General features: G+C 40.3%; 1 protein-coding gene across 1 annotated transcript; it reads right to left on the bottom strand.

The window, feature by feature from the left end:
* Positions 1–3,057: 3,057 nt before the first annotated feature.
* On the bottom strand, positions 3,058–14,640 carry TEX55 (testis expressed 55). Its single transcript, XM_037045589.1, has 7 exons — positions 14,466–14,640; positions 9,189–9,284; positions 8,237–8,893; positions 7,344–8,188; positions 6,583–6,726; positions 4,290–4,352; positions 3,058–3,084 (listed from the first exon to the last, which is right to left on the bottom strand). Exons 1-7 carry the CDS (start codon positions 14,638–14,640, stop codon positions 3,058–3,060), a joined length of 2,007 nt encoding a protein of 668 aa, XP_036901484.1.
* Between the last annotated feature and the right edge of the window lie 81 nt (positions 14,641–14,721).

Here is a 14,721-nt window from a genome sequence, read left to right as displayed (position 1 = left end):
CAAACTGTCTTTGATTTTTCTCCTTGAGCTCATTGTTAACCTATTGATTATTTAGTAGCATGTTATTTAGCCTCTGTGTGTTTATACATTTTTCAGGTTTCTTCTTGTAGTTGACTTTCAGTTTCATACCACTGTGGTCAAGGAAGATGCTTGATATGATTTTAATCTTCTTAAATTTGTTTCTATTTGTTTTATGGCCTAATATGTGGTCTATTCTGGAAAATGTCCCATGTGCACTTAAAAGGAATGTATATTCTGCTGCTTTTGGGTGAAATGTTTTAAAAATATCTATAAAGTTCATCTGAGCTCCTGTATTATTTAAAGCCACTATTTCCATGTTGATTTTCTCTCTGGATGATTTATCTATTAACATCATAGGGTATTAAAGTACCCTATGTTGTTATTGTATTACTGTTGATCTCTCCCTTTATGTCTGCCAATATTTATTTTATATATTTAGGTGCTTCTATGTTGGGTACACAAATACTTACAAAAATTATATCCTTTTGTTGGATTGATTCTTTTATCATTATATATTGTCCTTCTTTGTCTCTTATGGCATTTGTTTTAAAGTCAATTTTGTCTGGTATATGTACTGTTAACCCAGCTTTTTTTTCCACTTGCACAAAATATATTTTCCCATCCCTTTACTTTTGGTCTCTGCATGTCTATTGATTTGAAGTGGGTCTCTTGTAGGCAGCATATGCATGGGTCTTGTTTATTATCCATTCAACCACTCCCCCCCCTTTTTTTTGTTGGAGCATTTAGTCCATTTACATGTAGTGTAATTATTAATAGGTATGTAGTTATTGACATTGTATTTGTTGTTTTGTGGTTTTTCTGTGGTCTTACTCTCTTGCTCTCTTGTACATTGATGACTTCCTATTGTGTTATGTTTGAACTTTTTTCTCTTTATGTCTTGTACATCTTTGTATAGGTTTTATGGTTTGTGGTTACCATGTCCCTTTTATTTATACCAAGCTATGTTTATAGCAGTCTAATTTAAGTTGATGGTTGCTTAAGTTTGAATATATTCTAAAATCACTGGAGTTTTTTACTCATTTACTCATCCCTCCAATGTTTATGTTTGCCATTATTTTATCTTATGTATGTATTTGTGTACCCCTTAATTTATTGTTGTATTTATATATGATCATCCTACTTCTGTCTATTAACTTTTGTACTAGCTTTAAAATTGGTTGCTCCACTATTATTACTAAGTGTTTGCCATTGTCAGTGAGATTTTTTTTCTTTCCTATATATTCTTATTTTTATTTTTGATATTTTATTTCTATTTAGAGAAGTCCCTTTAACATTTCTTATAAAGTTGGTTTAGCAGTGATGAACTTTAATTTTTCTTGTCTCAGAGACTATTTTTCCTTCAATACTAAATAATAAACTTGCTGGTTGGAGTAATCTTGGTTGTAGGTTTTTGCTTTTCATGACTTTGAATATTTCTTGCCAGTCCCTTCTGGCCTGCAAAGTTACTGTAGAAAGATCTACAGATAGTTTTATAGGAGCTTTTACATAATTAATTTTTCTCTTCACTTTAAAATTCTCTTTTTGACTTTAACTTTTAATTTTGATGTGTCTTGGTGTAGTTGTCATTGGGTTTATCTTGTCTGGAACTGTCTGTGCTTTCTGGACTTGTATGTCTATGCCCTTTGCCAAATTAGAGAAGTTTTCAATAATTATTTCTTCAAATAGGTAATCAATTCCTTTTTTCTCTCTCTTTTCCTCTAGGAATGTAACGAAAATGTTGTTATGCTTGAGGCTGTCCCACAATTTTAACAAATACTATCCTCATTTTAAAAATAGTTTCTTTTTGCTGTTCCAGCTGGGTATTTTCTACTACCTTGTCTTCCAGACATTGATCCAATTATTTGTTTCATCAAATCTATTGTTGATTCCCTCTAATATATTTTTCATTGTATTTTTCAGTTCTGATGACAGGTTCCTCTTTATGTTTTTTGTAAACTGTTTAATGTTTTCTATTTTTGTTAAAGTTCTTACTGATATCTTTTATTCTATCAAGTTAATTAAGCACCCTGTGAACTCTTTATCTGGTAGATTACATGTCTTCATTTTGTTTTTAGTTCTTTTCCTGGAGTTTTGTCCTGTTCTTTGATTTCTGCAGCTTGACAAATGACTCTAAATACTGATGTGACAATGCACAGGCCTAAGAAAATCCAACATATTTTAAAGAATAAGATGTGAGGACTTATTCTGATAGATATTGAGATTTTTTGTAATGCATACTAATTAAGACAGTCTTAGAGCAGGGATAGGCAAATACACCTTAAGAATCAAATAAAGAGTGGGGTAGAAGGTATGATCTTTAAGAAAAATCTCTTTCTTTTATTTTTTTATTTTTATTTTTTTAAAATACTTTATTTATTTATCTTTTTAGAGGGGAAGGGAAGGAGAGAGGAAAGAAACATCAATGTATGGTTGCTTCTCGTGCATCCCCTGCAGGGAACTGGCCCCTGCTGGAAACTGGCCTGCAACCCAAGCATATGCCCTGACTGGGAATAGAACCGCGATCATCTGGTTCGCAGGCCTGCGCTCAATCCACTGAGCTACACCAGCCAGGGCTCTCTTTCTTTTATTTTTATTGTTGAGAGTATTACAGATGTTCCCATCTTCCCTTCTCCTGCCTTTACATAGTACCCACTCCCCCTTCCCTTTGGCCATCACCACAGTGTTGACTGTGTCTATGGGTTATACATATATGTTCTTTGGCTAATCCCTTCACTTTCTTCTTCTTCTTCTTCTTTAATAAAAGATGCCTAATCAGTTGGCTATCTACTTGGAAGAAAATGAAACAGCACCACCTCACATTCTATACAAAATCAATTCCAAATAGAGTATATATACATGTAAAAGGCATCAAATAAACAAATTCAAAACCTCCTCAATAAAACCCCACAAGAAAACTTCTACAGGATAGTACAGGGTGCTATATTTAGGAGCTAGGACTAAGGAGAGACTTCTAAAACAGGACACCAAAAGTACTAATCATGAAGAAAGAAACTGTTAAATTTGACTGTATCAAAATTAAGAATTTCTGTTTATCAAAAATACCTTTAAGAGATAAAAAGAGAAGGCAGAGAGTGGAATAAAATCTGTAACAGACACAATCAATCAGGAGCTCACAACCAAAACATATGGAAAACTGTTATAAGTGAGTAAAAATAAGACTAACAATACAATAGAAAAATCAGTACTTCCAAATGGCTAATAAACAAATGAAAAGATATACAACCACTTTACTAATCAAGAAAAAAATGGAAACTGCAATGATTTATTACTAACCATCCATCAAAATGGCTAATGCTAAAAAGACAGATAATTCTAAGTGCTAGATATAGTTTAGGTAAGGATGTAAAACAACTAGAACTCTAATATACACTTCTGCTGGGAGTATAAATTGGTACGATCACTTTGGAAAATTATTTGAAATAATCTACTAGAGCTGAGCAAACTCATACCTTATGGCTCAGCAATCACTCTCAGGGTATGTACTCAGGAGAAATGTGAGTATATGTGCACAAAGAGCCATGTGCACAAAGATTCATAGGGAAATTGTTTTAATTTTTATTTTTATGTAATTCTTGTTCAAGTACAGTTTTCTGTCTTATATTCCCAGCCCTGCCCCTGCCAGCGCTCCCCACCTCCCTCCCATTTCCGCCCCCCACCTTAGTTATTGTCCATGTGTCCTTTATACTTGCTCATGTGAGTCTATCCCCTCATAGGGAAATTTTTTACAATAGTTCCAAGCTAGAAACAACCTGGATATTGATATACATCATTGAATGGATAAATTGTGGCATTTCATATAATGAATACTATATAGCAATGAAAATTAACTTCAGCTATACATAACAGTATGGACTAACCTCATAGACATAATTTTGAGAAAAATAAACTAGATACAAATGAATACCTAACATATGGTTTCAATTATATAAAGTTGAAAGGGCTGAAAAATCTAAAGACAAAGTTGATCATGATTTGTGTTTTGGGGTAAATTTATAAAGAGAAGTGAAGAAGTCAATATCCAAAAAGTCAGAACAATAGTCCCTTTATGGGGAGTAGTAACTGAGGGGGGAAAGGGGGTTCCTGGGATGCTAGCAATGTTTTAATTTTTAAAATTTGAATGGTAGTTACAGGTTGGCTCATAACATGATAATTCACTGAGTTGTATATGTTTTGTTTTATATGCTTGTGTGTGGTATATTTGTAATAAAAAGAATACAAGGATTGTTTTTTTTCCTACTAGTCCATACCTGGTACAGCATAAAACTCAAGGGGTCCGCTGGCCTTTCATAGACCAAGTTTTCAGTGATCTGCTGAGAGAGCATAGATGTCACATTATGGTTCTGAGCTAACGGTAATGTGGTAAGGTGATATCTGAAGCAATATTCTGTACTAACCTAACAGGTACCACACCATTTTAAATAAATTGACATATCTCTACAAAGTGACAAATTACTTCCCTACTACTGATTAAATTATGTAAATTAAGGCAATATTTGTAGGAATAAAAATGTAGTAATAAGTAGAAATGGATATTTCTCTAGTTTTCAAGATCAAAGAAGCAGTGAGAAAGTTCTAGAGAAAGTTTTTGTTTTGGATCTATGATTTTGCTAGGTTGAAAATTAACATAATTTTCTTTGGAGAGTAGTCAGAGGAAAGTATTTTGAGTAAAATTTTAAATAGACTATATGATTTTACCTGGAGCCTTTCTTCTGAGGCATTTGGTTCTAAAAGGTAAAAATTACATTCATTGTTTCTAATCATAAACAAGAAAGCATATGTAAAATGTCAGAGATTCACTACCATATGTTTTTTGGTGTTGAATAACCCTCCAAAAGTTATAATCAATTAAATAGAACTCTCATTTGTAATAACAATGGAGCTAATTTTAGATATAAAACATTCAAGGTCTGTTTAATGTATCCACACCAATTATGTGTTTCCTATATTTCTGTGGAACACTTATTTGATAACTGATTTTTCTCATAACAGTGTTGAATGCATTAGCATTGTTTTTCCTTGACAGATGAAGAACATTATTTATAGAATGATTATAATTCTACTTCTTCAACAGCTTTCATCCTTTGATTTAATAATTACTTGTTCTTTGATTAAAGTCAGAAAACCCAGCCATAAGTTCTCTCCCACAAAAGGACATTTTAAAAAAGAAAAGACATTGAGCAGAGTTAATGAAGTATCACTTATCTCTATTTTATATGAGGAAACTGAGATTCACAGAAGTTACGTAATTTTCCCCAAATGACAAAGGTGAAAGGTGGCCGAGTTAGGTTGAGCCTTGGGCTAAGCTTGCCAAGTTTCTGCTCTTTTTCCTCTACCCCATTTCTTTACACTTAAGTTTAAATGCTTTCATTTGAAGTGGGCCATTCTTATTTTACACCTTTCTAAACCACAGGGTACTTCATGTACTCATGTATTATATACAAATATGTACCTTGCTGGGTAATAATATAAACATAAAAATAAACACATCAGGCAAACAAAAACAAAAACAAACGTTTTATGTGATAATCTTTTATAATTCTATTTTTGCCAAAGATGTCATTGTTTAAAGAAATTTCCAGCCCAATATCCAAAATTTCAAGAATTAGAAGCAATCTGAACTACTTTTCCACCCCAGTGGCCATGTTTTGTCCTTCTTTCCTACTCTGGCTCAAATTTTAACTCTGGGCCAAGTTTTCCAAGTTTAACTTTGGAAAGTTAAAGTCAGGCTGACCTCAGAGCATCCAATCGTGATAATGTTGCCGATTATAGAGCAACTAATCAGACTGACCAAGGAATGTCTGAACAGACAGGCAGCAAGGCATCTCACCAAGCTGATCATGTAGACTCTGAACAGACTGACGACCAGATACCTGTTCTGTATGAGCAAAGAACCCCTGAACAGATTGATCGCAGATTGTCCGGCCAGGCTGAATGAAGAATTTCTGAACAGACTGACTGCAGAATGTCTGGCCAGGCTGCAAATTTAACACTAGCCAGACAGACCTCAGTGATTTCAAGGTTTTAGATGTAACTGACTCTGAAAGTAAAAACTTTCTGCAAGCATTCAACTCATTTGAAAACAAGTTCATCAGTCATTTGCAAGCAAAAGGCAGAGATTTTTTCCCCAAGATTCCCCACCATCTCAACCCAGTTGGACTATATCATCAGCCAAGACAAATCTCAAGTAATAGCAACTGAGACTATAGATTAAAAGGGCATTTGATACTTGGGAGGCTGGAGGCCAAACCAAGAGCCTGTAGTGGTGGTGGTGGTGGTGGTGGTATAGGGAGTGGAGGGTAGCCTTCCCTGACAATCAGTCAATCTACCCTCTGAATGGCTTCATATCATGGTGAGTATCACTCAGTTGGTGTTTATCATTTACTATTATTGGTTATTACATCTTACTGGCTTTTCACTGAGAGTATATCCTTTTTATAGCAAAGACCCTTTCTTGTACCACACGGGAGCCAGATGAAAGTTTATTTGTTACACAATAGTTACTGAAAAATTCACAATTAAATAAGGAAGTGAGAGGTTTACCTGGAATATTTGCAGAATGTGGTGTTTTTCCATGTACTGTAGTGAAACTTGGTAAGGATCTTGGTACACTATAGAAGGGAACCGCTTGCTACGGGCTTTCTTGTGCTCATGAGAATTCTTCCTGTCTTGGTGTTCTGAAACATTCTGAAATGGAAATATCCCCACCCCCACCAAGAGTCTTTAATAAATTTAAACAAACAAACAAACAGGAAGTTTTGTTCTTATTTTTGCTGTTATCAGTGGAATCTGGTGATGATGGGATCTGAACACCAGGAAGTAGAGGAAAGACATTATGGTGAGAGCCCTGGCTGATCTTCCAAGGAATGCAATACATCTCAAGTCCTGGGAGTTACTTTAGGCTTCTCCAACCTACTTCAAATACTTGTTTCTTTACAGGGATCTCTGGTTTACTCCAAATTCCTTTCCTTTGATAAAAGCCCAGAGTGGGGAAAATGAGTTAATGTTCTAGAGTTAGCAGCCACACCAGGACTGAAAACCTAGGTCTCCTGAATGCTGGTTCATTGGTGCTTCTGAACGGCCTTAGGGCAGCAGAGAAAGCAACACCTCTCTATAAATCCCACCCTTCTCCTGTCCTCCCTGAATCCTATGGGTCACACATATCACAACATGTCAGTCTATTCTTCATCTTTGATCCAACCTGTGTCCATCCTCCACTCCTATACCACCACCACCACCACCACCACTACAGGCTCCTAGTTTGGCCTCCAGCCTCCCAAGTATCAAATGCCCTTTTAATCTACAGTCTCAGTTGCTATTACTTGAGATTTGTCTTGGCTGATGATATAGTCCAACTGGGTTGAGATGGTGGGGAATCTTGGGGAAAAGTCTCGACCTTTTGCTTGCAAATGATTGATGAACTTGTTTTCAAATGAGTTGAATGCTTGCAGAAAGTTTTTACTTTCGGAGTCAGTTACATCTAAAACCTTGGAATCACTGAGGTCTGTCTGGCTAGTGTTAAATTTGCAGGGCTGTATTCTGAAGTCAGCCTCTTTGTCCTTCTTGCTGGTGAATATTCTATCATCATACCGATGGTCACTTTCTCCATAGTCAAACTGGTTGTCTTCTATCTTATCATCTTTTTCATTCCTTAGGTGATCAACCTCCTTAGACTTACTATAGTCATGCTTAGCAACTCTAGGATGATGAGTACCGCTGTCAGCTGGGTCAGCAACCTGGTGTTCAGCTAGTTCAGTCACTTGGTCATGTACTTTGTGGTGAGTCTTTACAGATGTTTTATAGCCAGTTTGTTCAGACAATCTCTGGTCAATCTGTTCATAAAGTTTTTGTTCAACCAGACCAGACAATCTGCGGTCGGTCTGTTCAGAAGTTCTTCGTTCAGCCTGGCCTGACATTCTGCGGTCGGTCTGTTCAGAAGTTCTTCGTTCAGCCTGGCCAGACATTCTGCGGTCGGTCTGTTCAGAAATTCTCCGTTCAGCCTGGCCTGACATTCTGCGGTCAGTCTGTTCAGAAGTTCTTTGTTCAGCCTGGCCTGACATTCTGCGGTCAGTCTGTTCAGAAGTTCTCCGTTCAGCCTGGCCTGACAATCTGCGGTCGGTCTGTTCAGAAGTTCTTCGTTCAGCCTGGCCTGACATTCTGCGGTCAGTCTGTTCAGAAGTTCTTCGTTCAACCAGACCAGACAATCTGCGGTCGGTCTGTTCAGAAGTTCTTCGTTCAGCCTGGCCAGACATTCTGCGGTCGGTCTGTTCAGAAATTCTTCGTTCAGCCTGGCCAGACATTCTGCGGTCGGTCTGTTCAGAAATTCTTCGTTCAGCCTGGCCGGACAATCTGCGATCAATCTGTTCAGGGGTTCTTTGCTCATACAGAACAGGTATCTGGTCATCAGTCTGTTCAGAGTCTACATGATCAGCTTGGTGAGATGCCTTGCTACCTGTCTGTTCAGACATTCCTTGGTCAGTCTGATTAGTTGCTCTATGATCGGCAACATTATCACGATTGGATGCTCTGAGGTCAGCCTGATCAGATGTTCTGTGCCCATTGGGTTCAGATACTTTGTAGTCTGCTTGGCCAAATATGTTGGGTTCAGTCTGGCTATATACTCTTGGGTTGGCCTGGTTAGCTGTTCTGTGAAAAGACTGGTTATCTGCCTCCTCTTTGCCCAGTTTCTTCCAGTTGTCTTGCTGGCGATCTCTGTGGCTGTCATTTGGGGACCTAGCTGTGCTTTCAGGTTCCAAGGATCTCCCCGTAGCCTCTTCTGGAGGCTCTTCCATTTCCTGCCAGGTCTCTGGTGCCAAAGGCTGTGGGTGGGGCCAGCCTGGGTTGTCTAGGCGACCTTAGGGGAACGCAGAACAACAATGCCCGAGGACTTTGTCGGGCCTCAATGCACTAGTCTCTCCTACCTTCCTTTCTTCTGGAGCTTGGGCAGTTGCCTGGAGGTGATCTGGGCTCCTGCCCAGCTGCGGCTGGGGGGAAGCACTGCCTCCGGCTCTGGGCACAGTCAGGAGCGGACTTCCGCTGATATGCAAAGTGGACGCCCCTCACTTGAGAAAAGGCGACCACACGCTGGTGTCGCCACTGCCCAGCAGTTAGACTTCAAGGCTCTGTGGATGGGTGTGTTACAGTGGTACCCTCCTCGTTGTCTTGGGGAAGTTCACATCCGCGCTCGTCAAACTGGATTGTCAGGTACCAGTCTTCTGATCCACGGCACGTTAGGCGATGAACATCTGCGCAACCACGGGAGGGCAGCATACCTGAGCAGAGGTGGTTGTTGCCGAAAATCAAATCCATTTTTCCCTCACCACTGACTTGTCTAATCACTGTTGTCCGTCACAGTTGCAGGACATTGTGCTAGTAAATACTCCTGATACTGTGGTGATTCAGCCAAATTATATTATCAGTTTTAATTTTTTTAATCATCATCAGAGGATATGTTTACTGAATTTAGAGAGAAAGACAGACTGACAGACGTTAGTGTAAGAGAAACATTGATGAGTAGCCTCCCATGTGCAACCCAACTGGAGATCAAACCCGCAATCTTTTGTTGTACAGGACAGCATTCCAACCCAGCCAAGGCTTTGGTTTTAATTTTTTAAAACCCTTTTTAATCCTGCCTTTACAAACACTTGCTGGTGCTGTTTTCATTGGTACTAGTGTTACTGGAAAGGTCCCTGGCCCTGAGTGGGTCTGCCTAGGGCCAGCTGTAGTGTTGGGGTTTCTGACTTTGTGTAGGAAAGCTTTCACGACACGAGTCCAGGTGATTATGAGGCCACATTTATTAAAGCTGGGGATGGTGAAACAAGGAAGGGCTTAGCATGGAGGAAGCAACAAGAGAACCTAGACTGGACTGCCTTAGCTCACTGGGAAGTCAGAGAAAAGGGTGCCTTGGAGACAGGCTCAAGGAGTTAGTGTGGGACAAGCTGCCACCTGCGCATTGCCTTAGAATTTAAGAGATAAGTGCCTGTGAAGAGAGAAGGGGGGTGGATAGAAGGAAGGAAGGGAAAGGGCCCTGGCTGCTCCCCAGAGGGAGAGGGCACACCCCGGGTTCTTCGTCTTGAGGCTTTTATCTGTTTCTTGCAGGGGGGACTCTTAGGTGATGCCTCAGGGAGAATATTCATCAGTTCTCCAGGTGTGTCCTTTCAGGGTCATGGTCTCCACTGATTGGTCAGTGACAGGGCAGGGAATCTTTAGTCATTGGTCCTGGTGTCATCCAGCTGGTCCTGGTTTTGTGGCTTTTCTGGGCCCATAGCTGAAGTTCAACTGAGGCCTAGAGGTTATCTCTAGGGACGTGGCCTTTTGTACCTGGCTGTAAATTGCTCAGCCGTTGTGTTCAGCTGTCTGTCTCAGTTTTGCTGTTTCATTTGCCAAAGAATTTTCCCAGCTTCTTACTATCCTGTCTCATGGGGAAGAGTTCTATCTTCCAAACACTCATGTTACTAAAGTCATAGAATTCTTTCTATAACCAAACACAGGTCCAGCTGCCCGCTGCTTCGAAAGCCAATACTCCAGGCAGCTGATGATGTAAAGGAAAGTGGTTTTGTTCAGGTGCCAGCAGCGCTGAATATGGGGGGCTCGCTTCCAAGCCCATCTCCGCATCTTAGGCATCTTGGCTAATTTATAGAGGGAAACCATGGAAGAGGGGAATGAAGGAGTTTCTGGCGATGTGCGTTTTCTCAGCTCTCTTCTTGGGTGGTTTCAACATAATCTCTTGTGTGTGTCATCAGGTAGATTCATAGCTCGATCCACAGTTTCACTGCCGAGATCTTGGAACAGGATGTGTAGGCAGAGTTTCTGCTGGTTCTGATATGAGTCCCTGATGATTGCCAAGTTTCTTGTGGTCAGCGTCACTCCTTGGGTAGTTAAGCAGGAGCTGCAACTGCTGATGTTTATAAAATACTTTATAAAAGGAGACTTCCAATACCTGAATCTTCTATGAGTTTGTTAGTACAGCCTGTTCTATAATTACCGTCTGATTAGTATATTAGGCTTATTTCAATCACTGTTACATTTCCTCGCAATGAAGAGGGTACAGAGGAGAGCTCTTCTCACTCCACCCCCAACCCCTCGGCAATTCATTGCTGCAGGATCATCTTTTTCTCTGTTTCAAGGGACAGCCGAGCAGCTGTTTCCTATGCCCTCTAGGAAGAGGTATCCTGGTTGTGTAACAGGGTACAGCCAAGAGGGGGGCTCCAAAAAGGGATTTGGAATGGGGTCCGGAACTCAAGATGTCTAGGAAATGTTAGAAAGACATATAAGTATGTGCTCACCCCTTCCCCACATCCCCCAGATGTGAGTTGCGGGAAGGGGCTAATGGAGCAGGAATATGCAGAGCTGTTTTGTACAGCAACAGCTTTGGGCTAACTTCGGGCATGGTCATTTAACATACCTATAACCTTTAACTGGTTGCACAGATATGTTAAATAGCTGTGGCCATGCTCTGAGCCATGGGGATGGAAAGGGACTCCCCCCAAGATGTAACTGGGGGCAGGTCCCCCATGTGACAGCACCTACGTGAGAGTTTGGTCAAGATTAGTTCCACACCATGGGGCCACACCTGCCCAGACTCACAATGGCAGCCCAGTAAACTTGGAATAATGCGGGAGTGCTGGCATGTGTAGCCGATTGTGGGAGGAGTCGGAAATGGGGCTGCAGAGGCAAATTGGTTCGAGGATTTAAACCCAGGCATGGCAGCCATTGAAAGAAAGCCACACACAGTTTGGTTGGAGAGAATCACCAAACGGCTTTAGCAGAAAACTGCCACTGGGCTTTGGCAGAGTGGCAAACCCCCACCTTCCCACAGCTTTGCCGAGAAAAACCATGTGGTTTTGGCCAGAGTGGGGATCCCTGCAGCTTTGGTAGAAGAGGACCACTCAGCTTTGGGGTGCTCCCTTTGGCCACGTGGCCTGGGAAGCAGGAGAGACTTTGCCAGGAAGAAGGGTGAAAGAACTCTTGCCAGTAGGCCAGGAGAAGGTGCCACGTGGCTTTGGATTAATTAGAGATCCCACCAGGACAGCGACATAGCTGATGGTGACAGAGGCCTCAAATACAGATGTTTGCTTTTTTTCCAGAGTTACAGAACCCTGAATTAGGGCAGGGAGAAGGAAGCACTGTGGGCATCTGTGGGTGTCCTAAAGGACTTTGATATTTTAATGAAGACATTGGGTCACTACTTGAAGTCTATATAGCACTAAATAAACATTTCCTTTCCTTTTCACAAACCTCTGGCATTGAGAGATGTCTTTCTTATCTGGCGGCAGACATAACAAACCTGGTAGGGGGTCCCTTTGGTAATAGTATATTGTGACCCGCCTTGGCCCTGTGTGTGTGTGTGTGTGTATCTGTAACAGGTGTGGAAAATCAAGCCCCAAGGGGTTTTGCTGATTTATGCATACCTATATGGCTGGAGGGCTAGAGATAGGAGAGGAGATCCAGTCAAAATGGGTTCTAAAATCACACCATCTAATACTTTTATAGCAGAAGTCGAAGTTAAGGTTAGGATTTAGAGCTCCAGAAAGAAAAGGAGTAGGAAAGACAGGAGAAGGAGCATTTAACAAACAGGGAAATTTGCACTTGATAGTGGTGGCTCGTGTGGCTCAGGTTTTGAGATCTAGCCCTTCCTGTCTGAAATAAACCTACAGAATCCACTTCAGACCAGCAGCCCTCTACTTTCAGGAGTGGTGGTGATTTACGAGAGATTCGATTGACTCTCCTAAGCCTTAAAATCACTGAGGCATACCAAGGGTTGGTAGTATATTGCCAGATATTCCTTTAATATGGGCTTAATTGCATTCAATTAATTAGATAAGACTTAACATCCAAATGCAAATAGTTATGATTAAGACATGAGAGAGAGTGAGTACCCTTGATGCCACACTTAGGAGCAGAAAGAAGAATCTAGGGACACGAAGTAAAATAATTTATGTACCAATATCTAGAACATAGTAGGTGCTCAAGATATGTTTGTTGAACATAAATATACAAACGATCTGCCTTATTTTATTTATTTAAAAATATGTGGAGCAGCCCTGGCTGGTGTAGCTCAGTGGATTGAGTGTGGGCCTGTGAACCAAAGGATTGCGGTTCAATTCCCAGTCAGGGCACATGCCGGAGTTGCAGGCCAGTTCCCAGTAGGGGACGCACGAGAGGCAACCATACATTGGCAATTCTCTCCCTCTCTCCTTCCCTTCCCCTCTAAAGATAAATAAATCAAATCTTTTGAAAAAAATAAAAATAAAAATATGTGGAACAAATGCAAGTTGTATTTTGCAACTTCAATAGGGCATTGGAATTATAGATTTATTTTTCCATTTATAAGTTAAATGTAACCATTGTAGAAAAGTAAGAAAAACAAGCACAAAGAAAAAATCCACCTGGGTTGCACCTGAGTTATAAACTTTATCAGCATTTTGATTTGTATCCTTCTAGAATGTTCCTCAGGCAAATCTATACAATCTATAAATCTATCTGATATTTATGGGTATATGTATATTTTACAAAACAGAATCAAATTGTGCAACTGTTCTCTAAGCTGCAATTTCTTCCTTTTAAATATTTTATTTTATTTTTCAATTACAGTTTTTATACAATATTGTGTTATTTTCAGGTGTGAGAAACCATGATTGAGCATTTATATACCTTATGAAGTGATCGCCCAGGTAAGTCTAGTACCCATCTGACACCACACATAGTTATTACAGTATTATTGACTCCATCCCCTATGCTGTACTCTATATCCCATGGCTGATTTTATAATTGGTACTTCTTAATCCTTTTCATCTTTTTCACTCATTCTGATGACTAAATTATATACTGTATTTTCATTTAACATTATGTTGTAAATGTTTTTCCTTCTCAGTACAGGTAATCTAAATTAAAGAATACTGACTTTTGAGTTAGCCCAAGTTTGTTCTAATTCTCTCTCTGCCACTTACTAGATTGTGGAGCTGGGGCAAATTTCATTGTTTCTCTGAACTTCAATTTTCTCATTGCAGATGAAAATGGGAATAATAGTTCTCAGAGTTCTTGTGACAACTAAATGAGACAATACATATAATTAGCTCTTATATGCATAATTAGTAGCTATTTTAAAATTTGCATATAATCAATTAGATGAATTTATCTTGTTCCTTTTAACAGTGATCTATCAATTGTATCACTGTACTGACATTTTACAAGCTTGTCACCTTTTTTCTCCCCCTCCTCTCCCCCTCCCCTCCCCCTGCCAGCTGCATAGGTTGGCGCTGGCCCTGTGGATGGCAGTGGTGTGCAGATCTGGGTGGTACTTGTTCTTGCAGATCCTGTGGGGGAGGCTGTTCAGGGTGGCTGGGTTTTTCTTGTTGATGGTGGGTGGCAGCTGGAGGTGGCCAGCTTTCATCGGTCGGATCTCTCCTTCATCACTACCACCACACCTTTGCCATTGGCCACCAGCTCTACACCCACTGTCTTTTTTTGAATCTGCCCATTGTAGTGAAAGGAGTTTCGGGTCTTCAGGTTATTGGGTTTGGTGCTGTAAATCTGCTTGTTCTTTTTGATCAGGAAGCTGAAGCAGTCCGGATTACTGTAGGAAACTGTTCTACGTGGCATGGGCCCAGCTCCCACTCGGAGATGCATAGGACCCATGCCCATGGATAGGTTCTCCCATGGGGAATCAGGCCTGCGATGTGC

The sequence above is a fragment of the Sturnira hondurensis genome, unplaced genomic scaffold, assembly GCF_014824575.4.
Source record: "Sturnira hondurensis isolate 20B ecotype Veracruz unplaced genomic scaffold, ASM1482457v3 Scaffold0004338, whole genome shotgun sequence".
NCBI lineage: Eukaryota > Metazoa > Chordata > Mammalia > Chiroptera > Phyllostomidae > Sturnira > Sturnira hondurensis.
Note: the sequence above shows the minus strand (reverse complement) of the source record. Positions and strands in the feature narration are given on the sequence as shown.